The sequence below is a fragment of the Saccostrea cucullata genome, unplaced genomic scaffold, assembly GCF_032062105.1.
Source record: "Saccostrea cucullata isolate Sc308-1 unplaced genomic scaffold, CSIRO_AGI_Scuc_v1 ctg15322, whole genome shotgun sequence".
Classification (NCBI taxonomy): Eukaryota; Metazoa; Mollusca; class Bivalvia; order Ostreida; family Ostreidae; genus Saccostrea; species Saccostrea cuccullata.
The window spans coordinates 1-26,264 of record NW_026925666.1 but is presented as its reverse complement, the minus strand read 5'-3'; the positions used below and the strand labels follow the sequence as shown (position 1 = coordinate 26,264).

The 26,264-nt window shown below is 32.2% G+C and overlaps 3 protein-coding genes across 6 annotated transcripts; all 3 read left to right on the top strand.

Moving 5' to 3' along the window:
* The first annotated feature begins 1,148 nt into the window (after positions 1 to 1,148).
* Positions 1,149 to 6,932, top strand: LOC134269556 (uncharacterized). The gene is made up of 4 exons (XM_062751757.1): positions 1,149 to 1,235; positions 5,779 to 5,872; positions 6,055 to 6,492; positions 6,663 to 6,932. The coding sequence occupies exons 3-4, from the start codon at positions 6,156 to 6,158 to the stop codon at positions 6,920 to 6,922; spliced, it is 597 nt and encodes a 198-aa protein (XP_062607741.1). The 5' UTR covers positions 1,149 to 1,235; positions 5,779 to 5,872; positions 6,055 to 6,155; the 3' UTR covers positions 6,923 to 6,932.
* A 936-nt stretch (positions 6,933 to 7,868) lies between these two features.
* LOC134269557 (monocarboxylate transporter 12-like) lies at positions 7,869 to 14,378 on the top strand. 2 transcript variants are annotated; one of them, XM_062751759.1, is made up of 6 exons: positions 7,869 to 8,156; positions 11,679 to 11,821; positions 12,103 to 12,246; positions 12,446 to 13,240; positions 13,371 to 13,421; positions 14,004 to 14,378. In XM_062751759.1, exons 3-6 carry the CDS (start codon positions 12,150 to 12,152, stop codon positions 14,312 to 14,314), a joined length of 1,254 nt encoding a protein of 417 aa, XP_062607743.1. In that variant the 5' UTR covers positions 7,869 to 8,156; positions 11,679 to 11,821; positions 12,103 to 12,149; the 3' UTR covers positions 14,315 to 14,378. The 2 variants fall into 2 exon arrangements, with proteins under 2 accessions (XP_062607743.1, XP_062607742.1); XM_062751758.1 differs by having other exon boundaries at positions 11,218 to 11,821.
* A 6,017-nt stretch (positions 14,379 to 20,395) lies between these two features.
* Positions 20,396 to 24,431, top strand: LOC134269555 (monocarboxylate transporter 13-like). 3 transcript variants are annotated; one of them, XM_062751755.1, is made up of 6 exons: positions 20,396 to 20,571; positions 22,149 to 22,355; positions 22,573 to 22,716; positions 22,966 to 23,754; positions 23,884 to 23,934; positions 24,081 to 24,431. In XM_062751755.1, exons 2-6 carry the CDS (start codon positions 22,157 to 22,159, stop codon positions 24,413 to 24,415), a joined length of 1,518 nt encoding a protein of 505 aa, XP_062607739.1. In that variant the 5' UTR covers positions 20,396 to 20,571; positions 22,149 to 22,156; the 3' UTR covers positions 24,416 to 24,431. The 3 variants fall into 3 exon arrangements, with proteins under 3 accessions (XP_062607739.1, XP_062607738.1, XP_062607740.1); XM_062751754.1 differs by having other exon boundaries at positions 22,144 to 22,355; XM_062751756.1 differs by lacking the exon at positions 23,884 to 23,934 and having other exon boundaries at positions 22,144 to 22,355.
* The last annotated feature ends 1,833 nt before the right edge of the window (positions 24,432 to 26,264 follow it).

Here is a 26,264-nt window from a genome sequence, read left to right as displayed (position 1 = left end):
TGTGATCACTCCTTGAAGTTGATTAGCGTCTTAAAGTGTACAAATGAAGCTAATTTGGAGTCTTACATGTAACAAATCATTATTAAAAATATTTTGATAAACATTAAATTGATTACTAAATAATGAATTTAAAATGGCGAAAGCCATTATTATACACCTGACATAATTAATTATGCATGCAGAGTTGTCTCTATTTTCTAATAAGAACCCAAAATTTGTTATTTATGTTTCAGTAATATGAAATTAAATTCGAAATTAAGAGCACATATTTGATAAGAATGTATATTAAAATATTTAGATCATACAATTTTGCTTACTGATTTAATATATATGGAGATGATAAACAGTATTCAAGCTCAAAAGTCCGTTAAACAATACAAATCAGGAGCAGAGTAAACACGGACCTCTAAAACATCAGAAGTTGGATCAGGTGCCAGGGAGGATGAGCATCCCCTGCCGACAGGTCACACCCGCAATGTGATCCTTGTCATGATCGGGAAAAATGAAAAAAAAATCTGTTGACAGTTCAGAGTGTATATAATGGTGTAACAATAAGTTTAAACGTTTCCAAGTCACCACTCGATTTAATTAATGACAGAATTCATTTGCTGGCATGGTCATTTGTATCGAACAAAGAACTCACGAAATGATGACTTTAAACGAGAATGTTGATATACTTGTTTCATCAACTTGTTTGTCAATAACTTACCCCGATTTAGAATTGTTCATATGCACAGCATGCTCTTACGTAATGAATCATCTGAGAGACATAAACCTTGCATTCAGATGATAAAGATATATTGCTGCATAGGTAAGGGTATTTTTTTTTCATAAAACATAGTTAGAAGTTTATTAAGTCTTAACTCAGTAAAAACTCATCTTATGATCGATGAATCACATTTTATCTAAACATCTATGAAAGAAAAAAAACTCTCCATAAATTAGAAAATATGAAAATGGGGTAAAATTTGACCTCAAAGTATTTTATAAAGTCTTCTTTTTATACACTGAGGCATATTGTTAAAAACTGACATAACGACCAAATTATGTCCATATACTTTAATAAATTTGAACTTTGTACGTAAGATATTTTTGCAGTATTTTTGTTGGAAAGTTAATACACCAGTTTCTTTCTATATACAGATGGTGAAACATGTCCAGATGAATACATATTGTACCACAACATATGTCTGACTTTGCCTCATGAGAAGAGTCTGGATTGGCCTAACGCAGTGGTAAGATCGCTGCTATGTAAGTCAAATCTTATGCGTTTGTAATTTGTTCGTAACTAAACGTCAGGATCAACTATTTATTATGGGATTCTATGGCAAATGTTGGCCAATAAACGCCCCCATACATGTACAATAACCATATGACCAATTTTTCTAAAAACAAACTTGCATTTACATTAGTAGTATATACATGTACCCTTCTATATAAGTTTTTATTGGCAAGTATGGAACGCCGTCACTGCCTTATAGCAGAACACTACAATTGCATTGTGTCAACTTTCCATTACATTATGTCAACACTTTGTGACATTTACTTACAGTACTATTGCGTTATGTCAACTTTCCATTACATTATGTCAACTCTTTATGACATTTACACACACTACTATTGCGTTATGTCAACTTTCCATTACATTATGTTGTCTTTATGGCATTAACTCGCACTTCAATTACATTGCGCCAATCTTCCATTGCATTATATCAGCCCTTTATGACATTAAGTCAAGACAATTTTACGTGGTGTAAAGATGTTTTTATATAATTTCAACTCATTATTACATTATGTATACTCTCTACTATTTGGTCTACGTAGTTCATTACATGATGTGAATTTATCTTTAATTCAATATCAAGTCGCTATAACACGATGTCAGAATTTCATTACATGATGTGAAAAAATTGTCACATGTGGCCAATTCTTTACTATATTATGTCATCAATTTGCTACATGACAACGGAAATCTATTACATGATGTCAATTTTCCCTTACTTTTTGACAAATTATTATTATGTTATGCCATTGTATCTTTACATTGTGTCTAAAATGCTTAGCCTCTTGTCAGTATATCTTAGAATATATCAACTCTTTATTGTGTGACGTAAGGTTTAGGTTATGCCTAAAAGTTCGTTTTGTGTTTTCAATATTACATGCACATATGTTAAACATGCAAATAATTTAATTTAAACATATCAAATATTAAATTATACACAAGACTTAATTAATCCTTAATTAAATATCAGGTTAAATTTATAAATAGGATCATGTTCCCATGGAATCTTTATTGACGATTGTTTTTTTTTAACATCGAAATTCAATGGTCGTTTAATCTCATAGTTATCGCAAATCAAATAGTATGTGTCATGCAGCAATATTTTTCTTTTTATTTTGAATTATTTTGAAAAGTCCTGGTAAGAAAAGAAAACTTCTGATCTAACTACAAAACACTGTCTTAAGCTTTTTATCAGTCTTTAACCCTCCTTTAAAAAAAAAGTGTAAACACATCGTATTTCATACGTGCACTGGTGGGTCGGTGGGGAGAGGGGGGATCTCGCCGTCCCATCTGTAGTGACTAAAATATACATGAAATTAATCAATTGGTTTTACTTTATAGGACATTGCATTAGTTTTACATAAAGTATAACTGAAATAAGTTGAAACGTCTTATTAAAAAAATCTAAAGCCTGAGAGCTTCCGGGCTTTCACCCCCTGGTCCCCAACTTAGACACCATATCGTCCCCCTATAGCTACTCTTTTCAAGAACCCAAGATCGCCACTGATATGAGCCCATGTTTTCTAAGGCATGGTCAATTAATTTAAGTGAGGGACTGGTAGATTTTTGTAACAGAATTCTGGTCCTGGAATGGTTGAAAAATAACTAATTCCAGTGACGTTGGATCGTTTTTGAAAGTTGGGGAGGTTTGTCAGCCAGAAAAAAATAACGTACAAGAAAAAGCAAAAAAAAAAAAAATAATAATAATCCAAAACCAAACTCGAAAATCCTATTTCGGGTGAAAGGGTGAAAAGGGGGGGGGGGGTGGGTCCAATTTCGATCAGTCCTTAAAAAAAATCCAAATATACTACATTACCCTTATACTTCAGGAAAAAGTGGGGCTGAATTTCCATGAACATTTTCTATGATAAAGTTATGTCGGAAAAAAGAGGAAGTCAGACCCACCCCCTATAATGTTATAATGTGTCGGTAATTCGTCCTAATTAATCAGGAAACCCCCCCCCCTTCCCAGTCGTGAAAACAAGGTTATAAACCTTGACATAATGTAAATGTATTTTACAGCACGTAATGAACATTTTTAATCAACATGATAAAGAATTAACGCAATGTAAAGATAGTTTTAAATCACATAAGAAAGAGTTAACATATTCTTATTAATATCCACATAAAGGAATGGAGTTTTGACATAATGTAATAAAGTGTTGATATAATATGGAACGCCGGGACTGTCTCCATAATATATATTCACATTATGTTATAATTTTTTTTTACATCACGTAATAAAGCACTGACATAAAGGTAAGATGTATTCACCTCACATTGTGATGACCTCGGCGTAAAATAAAGATACATAACATCACGTAATAATGCTTTGCTATAATAGAAATATACACTCACAAAAGGGAATGGATTTTGACTTAATGTAATAATAAATTTAATCATAGAACACATGTAAAACGAAATTAACTTGACGTAATGCAATTTTGACCTCACATATTAAAGAAATGAAATAATATAAAGAAACATTGATTTCACGTAATAAAGTTTTAACACAATGTTAACATATTTTCACGTCACATAATGAACTTTGGTCTTCAAGTTATAAAGTGCCGACATAATGGAAGAATGTGTTTACTTCATGTAATGCAGCATTGACATGATGTAAAGATATTTTTACATCACCTCATAAAAAATTGACATAACGTAAAGATATGTTCACATCACGTAATGATAGATTGACATAATGAATGCATAGTTTTATGCTATAAGGCAGTGATGGCGTTCCATAGGCAAGTATTCTCTTCAGTGTCCGTGGCTTTTCAAAATAATAATATCTGCAAATAAACCAGTTTTGTTTCATTTTTTCCCCTATTAAATTGTTTTCTCTCAAAAGGGAAGTGACCTTTCATTTGAAAAGAATTGTATTTCCGTAGCCAAAGGATGATTTTGTAACAGGTTTAAATTAGATAAAAAATGTTCAAGTGGTTTTTGAGATGTCGACAATTAACAGTCGGCAGACTAAAACGACTGACAGCCACATACTTAAACAGCAATGATTAAACTTCGGTCAAAAGAACATCCGAGCCTCTGGCAAAAAGTCATCAGGACTCTTCTTTAAACAATGTTCTGATAATGAACAATAATACATGTACTTCTGAGATAGAAGAGAAAAATGAACATTTAATCCTATGAAAGTAAAGCACAACAGACACAGAAATATGGATACCTGAAATTTTATATGCATTCAATTGCTTGGAATTTCAAATTCCTTATCTGACTAGAATTTACCGGTATTGGGTGATGTCTCTATATATATGAAATAAAAGATACCACAGAGTCTGACAAATCTATTTCATATTTGGATATTTTACTTGAAAAAACGTTAATGGTAATCTAACAACCAAGCTTTATGATAAACTTGATAACTTTAATTTTTCTATCGTCAACTACCCTTACTTATGCAGCAATATACCTTCATCACGTGCATACGGAGTATATATATCTCAGTTGATTCGATACGCAAGAGCATGCTCTACGTATGAACAATTTCTAAAACGAGGTAAATTAATGACAAGCAAGTTGATGAAACAAGAATATCAGCAGTCTCGTTTAAAGTCATCATTTCGTAAGTTCTATGGTCGATACAATGACCTTGTAAGCAAATACAATTTATCATTAAGTCAAATACTGACTGACGTTTGTCATACTAATTGTTAGTCCATTATTTATACACTGAATTGACGACGGATTTTTCCGTTATTTCCCGATCATGACAAGGAGCACACGGCATGTGTGAACGGTCAGCAGGGGATGCTCACTCCAACATGGCACCTGATCCCACCTCTGATGTTTCCGTGTTTGCTCTCCTCCTATTTTGTATTGTTTTATGGACTTTGATATTGAATACTGTTCGTTATCTCCATATCCTTCCATGAATAAAACATTCTCCAATGGGATGCAAAACAATTAACGTACGATCAATCAATCATACCAATTTACAAGAGCCCTGTTTATGCTATTTCAAACAGCAATAAAAAAGTAGAAATTCAATGTGTTTATTTTTTTTTAATATAATATCCTCGTCAGAGAGTCCAGGTATCAAAACAGGCTTTGTGATATTGCAAGATCCTTACATCTAGTAGAAAATAGGTATATTAAGTATCTTTAGCAAACAAATACAGTGTCTGATATGAACCTACGCCTTGATCCAAAAATGTAACGTTTTATTGTCCTCAGAAATGGTTCTTATATGACGGAAATGCCTATTTTGGATCAGAGGTTCAGCTCTATGCGAAATATTTGAACAACTATGTTTTTGGACCTGTTCAAAGAATTTTTCAGAATCTGGGATAATGACGTAATTAACGACGCGATAATTCTAGTATAGGGACTAACGAGAAAAAATAATTTTGACATTTTTGACGTTACTTTACGTATCGTCAGTTTAAACTTAGTAACTTTAATATTACAGAAATTCACAGGACCAATAAGGCCCTAAGTTAACATTGTTCTTTGAAGGCTTTTTTCCGTTTAAGGGAAAATGTCAAGATATTGGAGGAACGCTTCCTACAATACACAGTGCTGGCAAACAGAAAATTCTGGAAAGTTTCATCTCTGAGCACTTTAACGGTACGAAAAGTTATCTCTTTCTTTGAATCAGAAGTCAATCTAATTAAAATTATACCTTTTTCTGCCCAACTAGATCGTAACCATCTAGTTGGAATGGGTCAAAGGTTTAATTTTGATTAAGACCGAATCAGAAGCTGTTATCGATGGAGACTTGTATTTAATGAAATGTTTATCTTCTTCAGTTACCATCGAGAACATTGATCTACCTCCTGAATACAAATATCATTACTTAGACGACTTCTCCACGTTTATAAGGAAAGAGAAACACATTAAATTTAAAGTCATGGGATGTAACGACGCACATTTAATCCTGTCAAAAAACAGAAATGATACTGTAGACTCCTATGAACTTGTCCTAGGAGGCTGGGGCGACACGCAATCAGCCATTCGGACACGCAAACAGGGAAGCACAATGGCAAATGCTTTCCATAGTCCACTATCTTGCAACGCATTCAACCCGTTCTGGGTGAGTTGGGATAATGGAATAATCATGGCTGGAGAGGGTCAAGTCGTCGGTAATGGCACATTTATGAAGTGGACAGACCCAAAACCACACAGTGTTAACTTCATAGGAATTTCTTCTTGGGACACTGCAGAAACGCATTGGAAATTCAACAAAGGTATTTTCCATACCATTTTGAGGAAATCCTTGATGTTTGTAAATGGTAACAAAAATGACACATTTTACATAATAACACTAAAAATACAATAAATAACTCATAACTGTATTGGTATAATTCCATCATGCAGTTTTCTAACAACAGTCGTATATGTAATTATTGTATTATAGATCCCTATCACGCCACATTTTGGCTCAGTGGTACAGATCTAGAACACAGCAGAGAATGGGTATGGTTTCCAGAGAAAGGCTTTATAGATTATACAAACTGGCTTCCAGAAGAGCCGAGGTACTCCACCCCTCACCAACATTGTATTCACATGTCGCTCGATAGTAACTTCCGGTGGGGAACAGACAACTGCATGCTGGGAAGAAATTTTATTTGTGAATTAGATACAAGTTCTGAATCAACAAACATTCTATTTGGTTAAAAGTTGAAATATTATTTATTAGAAAAATATTTTGTTGAATATATATCTTTGTTGTTGTTGTGTTTCAGATTTATGAAAATTTTAATTTTCATGCAATCAAAGAAAATGTTTCCCAGGATTTACGAAAAAAGAAAATTGGCACCAAGAATTAAAACTCGAAAACATCAGCGTTTGATCCCATACAGGACCTGAACATAAAACAACAACTTTCTCTATGCGGGTCAGAATATTCTCGAACTTTCTCATTGCGGGTTAAAATGCCCAAACTCTCCATATGCTTGTATAAAAACTCTTCGTTTCATCGCGTAGAGAATAGGACAAGAACTTAAGAAAGAATTCAGGGCAATATTTTCTTTAGTCTGATTAAAATCAAACCTTCACTTGCTCCTTTTCATTTTGATATTGATACAGTCTACCCATCAAACATAAAGGACCTAGGGGAAGGTTTGAATTTAATAAGACTGTATTAATTTTTCTTGAGTGAAGCTGCAACTATTTGCTCGAACACGTAAACTTTTAAGCCTCAGGTAATCTAGATCTGGCATATCTTGTAGTTGTTTCGAAACCCTCAACTACATTGACAAGGTACAATCGGAGAAGTTCTAGGCTAATTTTTCGTTAATATCTGCTTACATGATTAAAACATTGTGTGTGAAAAGATTCTAAAGGATCGGAAAAAAATAACGATAAAATACGCCATTAAAATGTACGCAAGATTTTTTTTTATCTAAAACGGAGTGCATATTTTAATTTATTGAAAGACAGCAAAGCAAGATTTTTGCATGACAAAACATTCTGAAAAGCAAAGAACTCATAAATATGTGAGATTTAAAAGCCTTCAAATAATTAAACCCCACAATAACTAGGTCACTTTAGTAATATTGCTGAAAACGATGCTTTTTGTGCTGCTTAAAATCTGTTGGGAATCGTTTATTACATTTTTTTTTCTTTTTGCATAAACTGCTTTCCATATGAAAACCGTCTACGTTTTTGATGCATGAGCTTGTAGGTTTATCTGAATTCAATATTGTGAACTTTAAACATTTTACCGTATAAGAAACATCAATAAAATGCTGAATATCAACGAAAGCGTAATGCATGAAAAAAATTGATTGGCTGTCTTGAAGAATGTGACTACACAGCATAAATGATCTGGAAAAACAAACATGGTTGAACTACGGCTGCAGTTGTATTGATTTTATGCATTGGATTGACAATCAGTCACAGAGAAATGGTAAGTTCGATGCCTAATGATCTTTCTATTGCAAACGTGTTTCTACTGTAGACTTATCAAGATGCTTGACGTATTCTCCACTACTTTTTATTTAACCACAACTATATTTTACTGTACAAAACGTTAGATGTATAACGCATAGAAGGAAGTAATTTTCATTTCTTTGTTATTCAAGGATATTATGAAGAAAATACCAAAACAAATTAACTAAATCATTCAGATAAAAAATATCAAAAGGCCTTGAAAGACTCTAAAACACACCACTGTACATGTGATGAAAAAATGTTTTCATTACAAAAAATTGTTTGGCATGAGAGATCCCACATGTATTAATTGTTGCAATTCTCAGGACAGAGACCTCCACGAATCATTTTCCCTTCAGAATCATTGTACCATAACAATTTTTATGCTCTAAATTATTTTGTCAACTGCTTAGCTGCTGTATAGAATGGGTGTTTTCCCCGTCAAATTTCAACTTGGATAAACCATCTTATAGACTCAAGTAGGTCCTTTTCTTTCAGAATAAAAGATTTAAAATTAAGATTATAAGTAATCCAAAATTTTTGAAACGTCAGTTTTAATTCCTTTTATTCGATATTAAGTTGATTAGCATCTCACTTAAACCTTAAATGCATTTTTTTTTAAATTTTGCAAATGTGCATTTTTGGGTGATGAGTCATTATTATCGTATAATTTAGAGTAGATTGTTTGTTTCAGACTGCACCCAGTGCATGTTAATAACAGATTTGTAAAGACATTATAATTATGAACCTTGAAGGTTGATTAAAACCATTAATTCAAATAAAAAAAAGTTCATTGAAAATATTTCAATCATACTTTGCATAAAAATATGTTAAATTGCCAATCTAACTAGTTTTTCAACAAAGTTTTAAAAATCTTTGAATATTTAGAGCATATCATTTAAATACTTCTATTAACACTCACATGCACACTCTCTCACACACGTACACATTTTTTGGTCTTCAGAAAAGCATAATTGTTATTAGAAAGCCTCACAGCTGAAGTATTTTTATTGGGATACGTTTTAAACGAACATTTAACACAGATGCTATCATGCAGAAAGTAGGAATAAAATTTAATGCTTTTTTATATCGATAAAGAGATACAGAGTATAAGTCCTTTTGCATATAATGCAACGTTTGCAAAACTGATTTAAAGAAGTTCGACCCTGAGCTTTTGAGCAGATTTTGGTCTGGTTCTTTATTTCTAAAATTCTACATCATTTTCAAGTTCTAACATTAAATCTGGATTCTACAATGCAAATTGAACAATATTAAAGAAAAACCGCGATTAAGTTCCATTCAAGTAGGATTAATCCAGGAACTATATTTTGTGGCGGAAGGATTTTAGAAGAAGAAACAATTTTTTTCTTTTTAAACTACATGTATCTATAGTACTCTTAATTTTATATTCATATTTTTACATGCTAGTTACACACAAAGCTGTTTATTTGAGTGAAATGTATTATGCAGGTTCTGAAATATCTATTTAATTATTTCTTACTAATTCTTTCAACAAATTGTGACAAATATAGTAAATGTATTCTGAAACTCCAGGGAAAAAAATGAGCCAATTTTAACAAAAAAACCCACACATTTTTTAGTAATATCTAAAAAATTACATCATATACCCCCAGTTTTGATGTTCTTCTCTGAGTATCTGAGATGACTTTGACTTATCTGCTAAGATTAAGCAAAAGTTTAAAACTTTAAAATAATTTTCTTGCTTATTAAATTTTCAATGCCAGAAAAATCAAATTTTGAGAGTGCAGAAAGGTCAAATAAATGATTATGCGAAGCATTTTGAAACTTTTTCTTAGTCACAATTTTAAAGTCTTATAGTTTTTTTTGTTTCATGCTTTATTTGGATAAAATATTGGAGGGAAAACGTCGAATATTTAATTTTTGATTTAGATACAAATATTAGTGCAAAAAGGTCACATGAAATACACTGTGGCGCCAAAAGAAGCATATTGGCCCACATTTTTTGATTTGATTTTTAATAAAGCTATGTATGTAGAAACTAAAAATATACGTAACAAAAAAAGTTTGAGACTTTAAATATCAGGAGCAAATTGCAACCTCGTTAACAGTCAAGTACACATTTTATGGTTCATGTGAATAATGTCGGAAACAAAGACGGAATCAAAAGAATTTGACATGCTTAAATTACAGAATAAATTTACAGTTGTGGAATCCAAGTTTTACATAGAAATATGTAGAAAAAAATTCTTTAAAAATCTTCTTTTCAAAAATGACAAAGCCATGATTAGTCATATTAATATGGAAGCATTCTTAGGTAGTGTAGATTCAGGTTTGTTAAAGTCATGACCCCTGGGGGTAGGGCGGGGTCACAATGTAGTTATGTGTAAAGGGCAATAAAAAAACACAGGTAGTCAAAGAAATATGCAAGCATCTTAGTTAGTGTAGATTCAAGTTTGTTCAAAGCATACCCTCCCCTTTAAGAATTGGTTGGGACCACTTTTGGGTTTAAACTTTTCAATAATAAACTGATTTCTGTTTTTTTTCCAAGCTACAGTGCTCAGGTGGGCGATGTGGCCCATGGGCCTCTTGTTTAATTTTTGCTGAGCTAATGCCTAGCTTGAGCTATTAGATTTAGACCTTAAAACCATTTATAGCTTATTTTTGATATGATAAGTTCAAATAGCCAAAATTAAAAGAAGAGATCTTTTTAATTCTTTTCTTTCTGATAAAAATAAGATTTTTCTTTAACTTACACAATTTAAATCATTCATGTTTCAAAAAATATAGAAAAAGTTGATTTAGTTATCGACTCCACAAAAAAAAACTTAAATGCCAGTTTGACTTCAGAAAATCAAGCATTAAAAAAAATTAATTTGGACGTATACAAAAAATTTCACTCCGAAACACCCAAAAGTAGCGTTAAGTATATTTTTTTAACGTCAGGATATATGTTCTTTGCACCTGAAATATTTGATACAACCAACAGTAAATTTTATTGTTCTATTCAACTGTACATGTATTCATACGCAATAATATTCCTCTTTTCCTTCATTTAGATCCCTGAAATATACTTGGGGAAAAGATTCCATAAAGTCATACCACAGCAACAATTATGAGATTCTTCGATTGATCACAAACATGCAAACATTTTCGAAAACAACATTTTCTGAGAAATGGAGTTAACTAGTTATAAAGAAAACGCCAACAATATAAGCTGGATGAATTTGTCGAAAAGAGAACGTTTCTTGATATGCAAAGAAAGCCGTGCATTCCTTACTTTGGCTAGCTAATGCAATCTTTGAAAAGATCTAAGAGCTTTGATTAAATTGAATTTTTATTCCTATTAATCTGATGAAAACTTAAGTAGAGAAACAAATTATTTCCAGACTTAAAAATTTCAAAGTTAGAAAGAACTTTAAAAATAAGATGTTTTGATTTACTCTGACTCATCAAATATGACCAGGCATCCTAAGCTTACTCTACCTGATCAAGGATGGTCGTGGGTGGTTCTTTTTAGCTCCTTTGGATCACACTGTATTCATGGTTTCTTTCTCTCTGCGATCGGGGTGCTTCAACTGTCTCTACTAGACCACTTCCGGGAAAACGTTTTGAAAACATCATGGGCACTTTCGATTTTTCTAGGATTGTATTCCACAACAGGTACGAAACTACATCGAGATCGGTACATCATTATTACTATGAGCTCATACACCATGTTTTGAAACATTTTAAGATTGAACAATGTAAAATGCTCTTATTTCATCTCTTGTTAGTGTTATAAAATCCATCAGTCAGATCAGTAGCTTAGAAATTTGCCAATAAATGTCATTGAGATAATAAGTCTATCTGATGATTTTTTTTTTTTTTTTTTTTTTTTTTTTTGAGAAAATATGTTGAAAAAAAATGTAACCATAATTTCCTCATTTTCATTGGATTTCCAGGACCGCTTGCAAGTCTGGTAGCAAACCAATGGAGTTCACGTGTTGCCATGGTAATTGGAGGACTCCTCGTTTCTATTGGACATGTTTTGACTGCTTTCATGCCAAACATTATGTTTGTATACGTCTCACTAGGAATCATTAGCGGTGAATAAAATTTTTAACTTTCACTTCTATTCCTATTCACTACAATTCTAGATTTAATATTTTATATATATATATATATATATATTTATTAAAGTTATCAAAAATATGTCAACAGTCACAAACAAAATACACGAATATCGTCTTGGATGGAAACCCTCTGCATAAAACAAAATCTATTGTCTTGTACTTTCTTTTAAAGGATTAGGAATGGGAATGTGCTACACAACCTGCGTTGTGATTGTTGGATACAACTTTGAAAAGAAAAGAAACTTTGCCACCGGTGTAGCAGTCTCGGGGGTTGGTATTGGTGCCTTTGCACTAGCACCATTGATGCAAATGATAAGTGACTATTTTGGGTATCATGGATTGTGGCTGTTATGTGGAGGTCTGACGTTGCAATTTTGCGTGTTTGGAACTTTATTTTTCCCATCAAAACTTGAAAACGAACGAAAGAAAAAAGCAAAAGAGGATGCACGAAAGGAACAGGGCATCACAGGGTTCTCAACTACAATAAAAGGGTTCAGAGCACAATACAGTGTATTATTTTCAATTCCTCTTTCAAATGTATACTTGTCCATGTTCTTTAGTAATTTAGGAGTTTATCTTATATATCTCCATTTTGCCAGTTATGTGACCTCTGTCGGATTCAGCAAGCTGGATGCTGCTCTTCTGATGTCCATTTCTGGAATTTGCAATTGTATTTCTCGGATCTTAGTAGGATCAGCCGCCAATGCCAACAATATGGATGAATTTGTGTTGTTTGCAGGAACTTTCAGTTTGTTAGGTATAACAACCGTACTATTTCCGTTTTATGGAAAAACATATGGTGGTCAAATCTTCTATATGATAACACTGGGACTCTATAACGGCTCCTGCTATTCATTGTTGAATTCTATTTCTGTAATGCTAGCAGGTGTTAAAAATCTAGCTATGGTGTATGGCATCACTATGCTCTTCACTGGAGTTGGTACTTTTATAGGACCTATGTTAGGAGGTAATTATTTATTATATATAAGTAAGAATTAAAAATAACTGCAAATGTATCGTTATTAAAAAAAATACAAAATATTGATGTTCCTTATTTGAAATAAATTTCTTCAACACATGTATTTATAATTGTACAGGATTCATTGTTAGTTCTGGAGGAAGTTATGACCTGTCCATTGCAGTTGCAGGTAGGAGAATTGTAAAAATATTTTGCGGTGATGAAATTTCTTCATCAGAGAAATCTTGATTAAATAATTAGCATAGGTTGTGATTAACTCATTTCCATTATCTGAAGAGATTGATTGTATATTGTTTAACGTCCCTCTCGAGAATTTTCCACTCATATGGAGACACCACCACTTGCCGGTGGAGAGCTGCAAATTTTGTCCTATACTCGGCACTAAGGACCATTGAGCAGGGAGGGATCTTTTTCGTGCCAGCAACTACTACTACACGGGACCTCGGTTTAAATGGTCTCATCCGAAGGACCGGTCTCCATGTCGCACAGTGGGATTCTAACCCTCGACGCAAGTATCAACTCCTTACTTCGCAACTCTAGAACAGACGCTCTAACCACTGCGCTACGCGGGCGACTATCTGAGGAGAAGATCATAAATCAAACATAAATATGTCGATTGTTGCAAAGAGTGTCCTTAAAGGATACATGCTCGAACACACAGCTAGGCAACACCCATTTCCCTCTATCCCTTCAACGTCTAAATTAAAACCACATTACTTGTTTTGATGTAATCCATATCCCTGTTTTACAGGCGTTTCAATGGTAATTGGCTCAATTTTTGCATGGGCCTCCGGAGTAGGTGAACGAAAAGGGATTCCAATTAAACATGACGATGAGATGGTTGTGTATGACCATCGTGAAAGTAAGTCTTCCGATGAACACCTCATGGAAAAGGACAAAATCCACACAGAAAAGAAGCACGTCAAAAATGATTCAGAAGGGAGGGACTGCAATGAAATTTTATCATCCAAAAATATCAAGGACTATGCTGACTTAGAAGACAGTCCTTTGATAGCAAGTGCAAGTGGAGGCGTCAATATACAAGAAAGCAAAGAGTGTTAATAACTAGAACCAATTGAAATGATTCTATGAAAAAAGGCAAGCAAGCTACTTTTCAATATTTTAGATATGAAATAACTAAAGAACATAAACAATATATTTATACGTATCTTAACAAATACTGAACACATATTAAAGCTATAACAAATACTGAACGTCAAAGATAAGTCAGATTCATTTTTCAAAAATCTAAAATTTGAAGAAACATCGAAGATTCCTAAAATTATGAAAAAAATTGACCTTGTATCATTTTTAAAATTTATTTTAAGCAGAGAGTTTGAATAAAAGTTGACACAGCAACAAATGAATTACACTTCAACGCATGAAGTATTAACGATTGTTATTACTGCTTGCAAAGTTGAAACCTAAATGCACTTTGGTTTATTAAGAAGTTATTAAACTTAGTTATGATATACCTTACCACGTTCAAAAAAGTTTGTTCAAAATTTACGTTGCCTGATGTGTACCACAACTTCAGTTATATATTAATTTAAAAGGTCTGTACTATTTTGATGCATAATACCTGATAACTGTGATATGATAGAAACATTTTTAAATGTTGGATCAACTTTAAACATCTATTTGTAACAATAAGCACATGCGTTATATAAATGGTGCCTGTTTTGGAGGGTAACATTTGAAATTGACACCCCAAGGAAAACCATTGTCAACCGACGCGTCAGCGGAGGTTGACAATGGTTTTCCGAGGGGTGTCAATTTCAAATGTTACTTTCCAAAACAGGCACCATTTATTTTATTATACTGAATGTCTTATTGATTTAGGACGTCAGCAAAAAAAAAAAAAAAACCGTCGATCGTCTTTACGTTCATGTATAGAAAGCTTTCACACTCACCGGTTCACTAATCTCCTTATTGTTTGTTTGATACTCGAATTAGAGTCATTTATCTTATAAAGTTTCGTTATTTCTGGCTCGCAAGCATGTTTCCTACACTCGCAAGCATGTATCGTCTGTCGTTTGTTGTTTTCAAGTAAGTTATACCGGACGCAAGCTTTTATTGGCGTCAAGTTAATTCCGGTTCTTTCAAACGCGCAACTGACGTATAGAGAATTCTACGGTGAACCGTACGCGCATAATTTCCACGCATGTGGCATTACCGTTGTGTTACCCGTTGTCATGTGTGTTGCTAAGGCTCAGGGTAATCGAACGGATTGTTAACTGCGTCTAAACCAATCAGATTTTAGTATTTAACATGAAAGTATAATAATAACATTTATTTGCACGTATGGAATTCAGTAGATTTGTATTATTTATTTTTTATGTTAGATTTTGATTCTCATTGCTAGAAATAAATTCAATGAAAATTCAAATTGATTCATTTATTTTTTTCATTTTAATAAAATACAATGTACTCTTTATTTGATAGATTGTATGTTGTTTCATGTACAATTCTAGTAATTTTTACTCTTATATGAATCATCCACACTTAAACTCAAGATAATTAAAGCGTTTAATTGCACGGAAATGGTAAAAAAAAAAAAAGAAGAGAAAATTCTCACAAATAAATGGCCTTCTAAAACTTCCACAACACATCATACGTTTTACCGAGTTGCTGACACACATTAGCAAAATTATAATGAAAAGATATTATTTTCTTTAATGGTCTGTAAATCATGCATGATATATTTCAGTAGCTTATAGATCATGTGTCATATAAAAAAGGCACAACTGTAAACCAACGCTGTGCATCACTCATCCGCAAAATAGAAGCATTCAAAATGCCAACAGACGATGTTATCTATTTGCATATTTGTTGCTTTGTTGTTTCTTTCTGCTTAATTAATCAGCTACATGAACTTTATTTGAATGCCATCTTCGTGTATATCCAAGCGATGAATATACACGGAGAAACTCGTGTAAAATGATATAAAGCAGCGAGAAATTCAAACGTTGTGTGTATTTTGCAGCGTTTAAACATAAAAATTAAATATAAGGACTTTTGAAACTGACATGTTAATTATTGTCACATAGACTTTCATGTAGGTAATCTTTTTTAACATTTTCAGACATAAGGGCAAAAGTAACTCACATAAATTTTACATGAATTTCATGTGAATTCTTAGAAGGAGAAGGAGATGAGAAACAAAACATTTGAAATTTATATGAAAACTTCAAATGATTTTGACTTTACATTTATATGAATTTTACATGAAGAGCATATCGCATAAATATCGTGCAAAGAAAACTTTATGTGAAAGATTTTATAAAAATATGTGAATATCATACAAACTTATTCACATGAAATTCGCATGAAAAAATATCTATATGATTTTTACATGAAATTCATATAATTTTCAAATACAAAGATAGTGACATAAATATTATATGTAAATATTATGTGAGCCACTTTTCCCTGTGTATGTCTACTTGAAAAGTTTGTTTCTAATTTATACACATAAAAATACGCCGTCCACAAATATCAAAACCGAAAACTCAATTATTCAGCCAAAAAAAAAAAAAAAAAAAAAGAATGAAATTTTCAAAAAACACATACGTTTAATACTAATATTTACACATTAAAATTACCTAACACTACAGAATAAAGTGGATTTTATGACCTCTTACAATTTTTATCAATTGTCATATTACAAATCAAGAAAATAGTTTCATATACGCCATCTTTATACACTAGGAGACATGAGTAAATGATTTGATCGAAAAAAGCAAAGCCTTTTTATCGCAAAATAGACAGAGATGTATTACGCCATAATAAAACACGTAATTTGCTGTAACCCGAGAATCCATTTCAAGACTGAGTAACTCTGAATAACTGAGTTGTTATGCAATAGTAAAACGATCTTTATTATGTAAGAGCTTTGTGTATTTGTTAGTTTGATAATTTTTAGAATAGGTGTACCTTGAAAAAAATGAAATAGCTAGTCATCATTGTTCAGAAGAAACATGCAATTGATGCGTGATTTCAACATGAAAGAGGCACTGTTTCATTAAGTGATTGATTGTATTTTGTTTTACGTCCAATTCAAGTATTTTTCACTTATATAATGATATCACCAGATACCGATGAATAGCTTCAAATTTAGACCTTGGCACCCTGGTCCATCGGGCAGTGAGGGATCCTTTTCCTATAGACGTTTGCCGTAACACGTAGCCTCGGTTCTTCAGGTCTACCCCGAATTACCCGCAAATTTCACTTCAAAGCACCGCGTGCTTGGCGAAGGAACAGTTCCTATCTATCATTTTGATGGACTTTGGTTAGTTGCTACGAAAAAGAAGAATCTATGACCTTGTCGTCATGGAGCGAGCGTTTGCCGAATCCAGTTAGAGAAAACATTTTGGTTCGCATTTGTTGGAGTCCGTGCAATATAATGAAGTCAAACATAAGTTTACAAAACACTTACTTCGAGAATTTTATGTTTTAAGGTCTCTGAAGTAGACTTCAACAATGATACGGTTTTGAATAATCTATTGATAATTCAATGTTTGCATTAACAATTTGATGAACAAAAAAATAATCTCACCAACACGTTAGATCACAATTTATTTTATTTGAAAAATGGAAATTGCGTTCTTACATAAATGATGGTTGAATAACCAAGATGAAATTAATTCCACGGATAAATAAGAATGTCATGGAAGAGGACGAAAGGTCCCTTTTAAAACCAAATTTTTTTGTAATAACAATAAAATGTAAAAAAAAAAAAAAATGCAAATAAAACCACATACAATTTTATCAACATAATAATTGTATTTTTACACCAAGACCAAGAATTTGTGTTTTCAGCAATCATATTACCCTGTAAACTAAAAATAATTATAAAATATTATTGTTTTTCTTATTTAAATGCCGAATAAAAGTTTAAATCTAAATTTTGAAAGAGAAAGGTTTTTAGTACATAATATGAATCAAGTATGCTCTTTTTTAACAATAACTGTAACTGAACAGTGAAGGATAGACATCTGCAAACAAATAAGGCTTACGAACAAAACAGAAAATAAAGATTGTGTTGCTTTCGGACACAGGAATTCCCGACTTATTTAAAATACTCATAACCAAAATAACTAAGCATGCAAACAATTTTAGCATCAATATTTTGAATTAGTTCTTGCAGGTGCACTTTTAAGCACCGATATTTTCAGGAAAAAGTCAAATAGATTGCCGCATAAATAATTACAACACTGCAGTCAGCATAATAATAACAATAGTGTTGCATTATGCATGTACTATGCCTAAATAGTAGGCAGGGTTTGACACATAGTGCACTCGCCTCCGGCTCGTGCACAGTGCCTCAAACCCTGCCTCTATTTAGGCATAGTCATGCATAATGCAAAACACTCTATATAAAATAATAAAAGAAGAATTGTTGCCGTTCTGATTGTTCAATTTGGGGATATTAATATAATTTATAGTATGTTACATGAAGAAAAAAAAGTTCTACAGTTTATTTTACGTCGCAATGTAGGAACACTTGCAGATCGGATTTTGTCAGAATGTAGACATAATGAATCAAAATGAAATATGGGTTGTACCTACTACAAATGACTAAAATCAAATAAATTCGAAGATGAGATCTTTTGTCAAACCAATCGGAAGATTGTATATTTCAAAATCACGTCGAAGAAAAAATACTATATGTAATTGTTAAATATATTTGATCGTGTACTTTATTGAACAAAATATATACATGTATTAATTATACACTAGTTAATTATAGCATCAAAGTTAACTTTCTAACTTTGAGTTCCAATAGCGTACTCTTTGTTACTTGGTATGACTGTAGTGAAAACTTTAATTAACTATACTAATAACTTTTCCACAGTGAAAACTTTTATATTTTAATTAACTATAGATGGATCAGGTACATGGAGGAGTGAGCATCCCCGCTCACACATGCCGTATGCTTCTTGTCATGATGGATAAAAGGAAAATTCATGACAAATTCAATGTATGAATAATGGTCCAACAGTGGTATGAAAAACGTCAGTCAGTATATGCGACATATTGATAGATTGAACTTGCTGATAAGGTCATTGTATTGACCAAAGAACTAACAAAATTATAACTTTAAACAGGACTGTTAATATGATTGTTTCATTAACTTGTATGTAAATAAGTGTATCATTTTAGAAATTGTTCAAACGTAGATCATGCTCTTGCGCGTATTGAATTGACTGGGAGACGTAAACCCCCAAACAAGTTACAGTACAAAGGTATCTTGCTTTGCAAGTAAGGCAAGTTGACGTTAGAGAAACTAAAGTCATTCTGTAAATCACAATATTTTGTTGTTCGAATAACTTTTTATAGTAAAAAAATCGAATATGAAACAGGCTCTTTGCATCGTCTCTTTCAAGTTCGCCGGGATATATCAAGTCGACATATGAGAGGGAAAAAATCCATTGTCAATTGATTATACGTTCTCGATATATCTAACTCTGATATGCTAGTAGTGAAAACTTTGAAATTTCCATTTACTATGATTGCAAGCTATAGTTAGCTAAAACACACTATAGTATTTATATTGTTAAGGTATACCCGCGAAATCTATGAAAGCAAGAACTGGACTTTTGCGAGAAGCACTGACTTTTACAGTTGACGGTTTACTTGGACATTCAATCCTGTATCATGTACGGAGGTACAGAGGTAATAGATAAGAAAACCTTTCCAATGATCATAGGTATGGTGTTTTCGCGCTAACTTGTAAAAGGTGGTATTTGGGGGTAAAGTAGTCGTCGGATTCTTCATGTTTTGTCGGACAACTTATATGCCCTTTATTTATGCCCATTATTTTCATTTAATTAATAAAATACTGAACTATAAATATTTTATTGCAAAAGAGCTTCCGAATATTGTCTAAGCGTAAACGTAAGCCGTCTACTGTAAAAGTCAGTGCTCCTAGCAAAAGGGTAAAATAACGTACTTAACAATTTGAAATTTCTTAGGATAAGAGTCTACATCAAGAGTCCCTTAACACCTGCTGGCTTTTTTCATAAATAATTCATATGTACAGGCAGCAGCCGATCCATTTTAAATATCTGGTATTCAGCAAGTGTGAAATAAGATTTAAATTTTCAATAGCTGTTGTGCTGCCTGTTCTAAAAGGACTTATTTTCTTGAACCAATGTCTAACTTGCGTATCTGACAATCCTGATTACATGTTTCTGAAGTACTGAGAACAACTAGATTGCAGTATAATTATAAAGGTTTATTTTCCTTCAGCATATTTAAAATTAGGACTGTTATTTCTCAAGGCCTTGCTTTACGGAAGAATGAATTTTATATAGGTAGGAAAATTATACCATTTAATTCTATATAAATACGTGCAGTTGATTTTAAGGAGAGGTGTATACTGTTTTACCCTTGTATGTGTGTCTTTCTGTCTGTCCGTAACAAATTTTTGATCGCAGTTATCTCAGCAACTACTGATCGCAAATATTTAAATTTTTAGCACATTCTTTGCTGAGCCATATGGGGGGATTCATTGTTGTTCAAATATGATGTCAGTTTCCTGTTTATCCCTGCGTCTGTCTGTACTATATAAAACAAATTTTTCATTGCACTTTTTTCTCAGCAGCAACACATCACTGATGCTAAAATTAAGCAGATACTTTTTTGAGACATGGTATTTGGTGATATTTTTGTGTATAAATCTGATGTCAACTTCCTATTTATCTGTGCATCTGCATGTATAATAACATAAATTAAAGTGCATATTCACATCAGGGCAGGGGTATTACTAGTGAGCATTGGCTCACAGACATCTTGTTTTATGGTTTGTATAGTTCATGTATTTTAATAAATTGGTGCTGAATTTATAAATTATTTAATCGTTCATGTAAATAATTTATCAAAATGTTGAAACATTTTGAATAAAATGTTTCATGAAAGTCGATTATTTTCAATTGTGTATACTTTTTCTATACACCATATTTATTTTTCGTTACTGATCAAAGTTGTGGGTCCTTCGATTAAACCAAGGTCCTGTGCCACGGTAGACGTTGCTCTCAATGTCCTTAAGTGGGTTTTAAAAGTAAAAATTCGAAGCCCTTAACCTGTATATGGTGTTGTCTCTATATGCGTGAAATATGCTCAAATGATACATAAAACAGCCAACAAACAATCTTTAATGATCATTAATTAAAACGAAGAAATTTGAAAAAAAAATGTACATAAGTAAAAATAAGCAAATGATATAATTTAAAACAAAATATGGTTTTAAATAGGAAATTTTTATCAAAGCTTTAAATTAAGAATTGAAGATTTTGTTTCACATTTTGTTTTATAAATAAGTGATGTTAATCTTTTTAGAGATCGTTCAATCTGACGTATACCTATCCGTATGCGTATTGTGGTATGATATAGATGTAAAAACTATGATAACTCCAATAACTATTTGTTTGGTTTTAAAGAGGTTTTTCCAAGTCTCCGTGCATGCCCTACATATTTTATCATTTCTTCATAATTTGCAATAATGACTTTGCTCTGAATTTCAGCTGACATAATCCGTCCTCAAACCCTCCTTAAATTTTTAATTGCACTTTTAAAACCCTTTTCAATCCTTTTGCATTCTCTTCAAATATATTTTGTATCAATAACTGAACTACGGTCACTTAAATACTATTGGTTGTTGCTTTGTCTAAACCACATCCTTCGATAAACAAACAGATATCCATTCAGGTCAAAAGGTAAAAAGGTCAAACCCGAGTGGCCGGTGCATCTATGTTTATCAGAGCTCGCATCTGTCATCTCTCTCAGCCGAATAATGCAAATACCCAAAAATATATTACATTCTTTTTAGTGATGATAGTTTCCTAATATTTATATCTAAAACAAAGAAAAGGCCTCTCTTTTGGTAGTACAGGACTGGTCATGAAAGGAAACTTTACATCTCCGGATCAAGGATGGTCCTGGATTGTCCTTCTTGCTTCTTTTGGATCAAATTGCATCCACGGTTTCTTTCTGACTGCAGTGGGGATTCTTCAGATGTCCTTGCTTGACCACTACAAGGAAAGTGTGTTCATAACTTCATTGCCACTTTCTACATTTATAGGATTACTTTCCATATCAGGTCAGTTTTATAAATAAAACTGGAATTCATTAGATGTAACAGCATGTAAACGATTCCTGCACACTTTGGTGTTTTCAAATAACATTTTTAAAAGTTGCTTAATTTTATGTATATTGCATAAACAAGTTCAGCAAATTTACTATTGAATAAAAACATTGAAGTATGTTCCAGAATGATGTGACCAGATGACATACCTTGTTTTTTTTCTGCGTTTCAGGACCAATTGCCAGCTTGATAATCAATAAATGGAGTTGCCGAGTAGGAATGGTAGTGGGTGGACTAATTGTGTCCCTTAGTCTCCTGGTGACTTCATTTATGCCGAATATAATTCTTGTTTTCTTTTCACTAGGAATATTTGGTGGTAAAATATTTCACAGTTTTAAAAAAAAAAATCATGGTATTAAAACACAAAGTTAGGATACTTTACAAAAATAATGGGAGTTCTTTTACTCCGTTATCATAATATACTTTCTACTAAAGAAGCTAAAGTACTTGTAATTAAAAGATTTGTATCTATAAATTATTAATAATCAAATATTAACAAAAAATATATCGAATACATGTATTTATATTTGACATAATTAAATTATGAAATTGTCTTTAATTGAAGGAATTGGAATAGGAATCACCTTTACACCGTCCATTGTTGTTCTAGGATACAACTTTGAAATGAAAAGAAACTTTGCGAGTGGGATAGCGGTATCGGGTATTGGTATTGGATCTTTTGCTCTAGCGCCATTGATGCAATCTGTTAGCAATCGCTATGGATATCATGGCTTAATGTTTATGTGTGCAGGTCTTACATTACAATACTGTGTTTTTGGTTGTTTACTTTTTCCTTCCAAGCTGGAAATGGATCAAAAGAAAGAAAAGATGAAAGATTTGAATCGCAAGAGTACTGTTCTTTCACCGAAACCCAAGAGACTGAGAGACATATGCAGAGCTGTGTCACAAAAAGCACTTATAAACATTTACATATCCATGTTTCTGTGTAATTTAGGAATTTATCTCGTTTATCTTCATTTTGCGAGTTATGTAACATCCATCGGATTCAGTAAATTAGAGGCAGCTTTTCTTTTCTCCATATGTGGAATCTGCAATTGTATTTCTCGAATTCTGGTTGGTTCAGCTACAAATGTTCACAATGTTGATGAATTTGTACTATACGCAGGGACATTTAGCCTTACCGGATTAACAACAGTGGTTTTTCCACTCTATGGACACATTTATGGAGGACAGGTTTTTTATATGGTGTCATTTGGATTGTACTCAGGAATATGCTTTGTCCTGTTAAATTCCATATGTGTAATTCTTGCTGGGATTACAAATCTAGCCACAGTGTATGGCTTGATTTCGTTTTTCACCGGTATAGGTTGTTTTATAGGGCCTTTACTAGGAGGTGAATATACATGTGTTATTTGGTTTTTGAAAAAAAATATATATGTAAGTTACACTGATGACAAAAATTATTTTTATTATCTTAGTCTCTCATAGTTTTTACAAATATTTTAGTAAATACACTTTTTAGGTTTCATTGTTGACCTTGGTGGTACATACAGTCAGTCAATTGCAGCGGCGGGTAAGAAGCCACAACTGATCAGCGAACAAATAAAAATCTGATTTTTAATATCATGTCCATCTTCCAGCATTTTTGTGTCTACGATGCAGGTATTAAATTTTTTTTAAAAAAAAATCGTTGTACATTTTGAGATTTCTCTCTTTTAGGTATAATAATCCTGATTGGTTCTGTTTTTGCTTGGGGCTCAGGAGTTGGCGAACATCGTGGAACTTTTACTCAGAACCCAGAAGAGAGGATAATTTTTCAGGAAAGCGAGACAGCTCAAGAACAGACCACAAAGTACGTTGATAACGTCGTCATTGAAAGGGATTATGGAGGTGACCCAGAGACAGATTATTGTGTAAGAAAAGGAAATACTGAATGTTCACTTGTGGAGAGGGTCAAGGACGAGACGAAAAAGGTCAAGGACAGTGCATACCTTGAAGAAACTCCTTTCATATCAAACCTTGATGATTGTGATCGTATAGAAGTAAATAAATGACCTCTTTGTGAAACATTTTGCTATTGCTAATTTTTAATGTGTCTAAGGTCATATTTAATAATTAAATTAACTTTGTTTTACAATACATTTTTTTAAAAGTAGAAAATCAATTTTATGAATGAATTCCTGAAATTTCTACAAAATTAATACCAAAAAATGTATAACAGGGGTTATATCTTATCTCTGATTTTACATTCATACCTGGTTTCAAAACATTAAAAAAATAATGTACGGATATTTGATTTTAAAGGGTTTAAAACATTAGGAAGCTTTTACTGTCCCACTACAATTCTTGCATTGTATTTTTTTTCTATAAACAGTAAAGCAGATGACACAAACAAACTTTAATTATTAATTATGTTAATAACAACCAAAGTTATATTTATATATGAGTAAATGCTCAGCTTTTAATTTTTTATTTAAAGATTCACAATAATTAGATTTTAAGTGACTAACTAAAGTAGATCAGAAATATATAGGTAACATTCCTGGCATCCACATTTTTGTTTGTCTCATATGTCATTAAACTGTATAAAAAAAAAAAAACAAAAAAAAAACAAAAAACAAAAAAAACATGTAATTGAACATTTTATAGAATATTTAGACATATATTTTTGTTTTTTTTTTCAGGAATAAACAAGCATTGTCTCTTTTTATACGTACATTTTCAGTCGCCCTACATTCACTTGAATTCCTTTATTGTGATCCAAACATATTTCCTGTTTTTTGATGTCACGTGACAACGTATCCTTGGTAAATATTTGTGATGTAGATGCGTACACATGTTTTTGATGCATATTATTTGTAAGGATAATTTTAATGCTTTTTATGCAGCTGTTTTTCACTGAACGTTTTGCAGTAACAAGATTAGCACTGTAAGTAATCTATACTTTTCAATTTGCATTTTTAAAAAATAAGAAATAACATTCTATATATATTTCCTGGACGCTGCTGATATAAGATGAAGGATGTTATTTAATTGTTTTGTGCATACGCCAGGATTCATTCAAGTACATGTAAAATCGTAGTAATACATGTAATGGCATGGGTTGGTTTTGACAATGCGTATCATATTTTCAACTAACGTATGTGTCATTAGATTGTTTTGGTTTAAAAAAGAATGTTCGTGCCTAGAACTCAAGTGTGCTTTATCAGACTCCCTACTACATCAAACAGAAAGCTGAAGTGCTTATTAGCACATATGTAGCTTTGAAATTAAAGGCATATTTGAGGCGTAATGTACAACTTTTCTTAGCTTGATTACATTGATGAACATTGAAAATAAACTCACTTCAGACAGAGAATGGTCTAGAGGTTTTGATCACTGGTCGTGAAGATATGCGTAATACAAGCATGCGTAATTCCAGAGCACATATATTTTTTTCAGTAATTTTTGTTCTCAGAGGAGAATTCAATTACTCAGTAGAAGCTGACCAAATGTCCTTGCCCAAACAGTTTTATGTATACAATTAATTGTTTTTCAGAGCAGAAGGGAGAGAACACAAGTATACGACTTTATTGATGGTCATTGATCAACAGCACAGTTACTAAACAATGTGATATTATTTTTTTTTTATAATATTGTCATTAATGCTATTAAGGTTGTCCGATCCTCAGCCAGGAATGATAACTCTTTAATTTTTAATTAAATTCACAGAAACTCATAAAAAGACTTGAAAATTAAATTTTTTCTTGCAAGAAGTTTTTATTTTTGATATCTCTCAATGTGCGTCAAGGTTCTTTAAAGTTCTCAGAAAGTTCTTATAAAAGTAGAATTTTTTTTACCCATAAACGTATTATAAAATTACATATACAACGACATTCAGGTTTATTTAATCTAACTATAGAT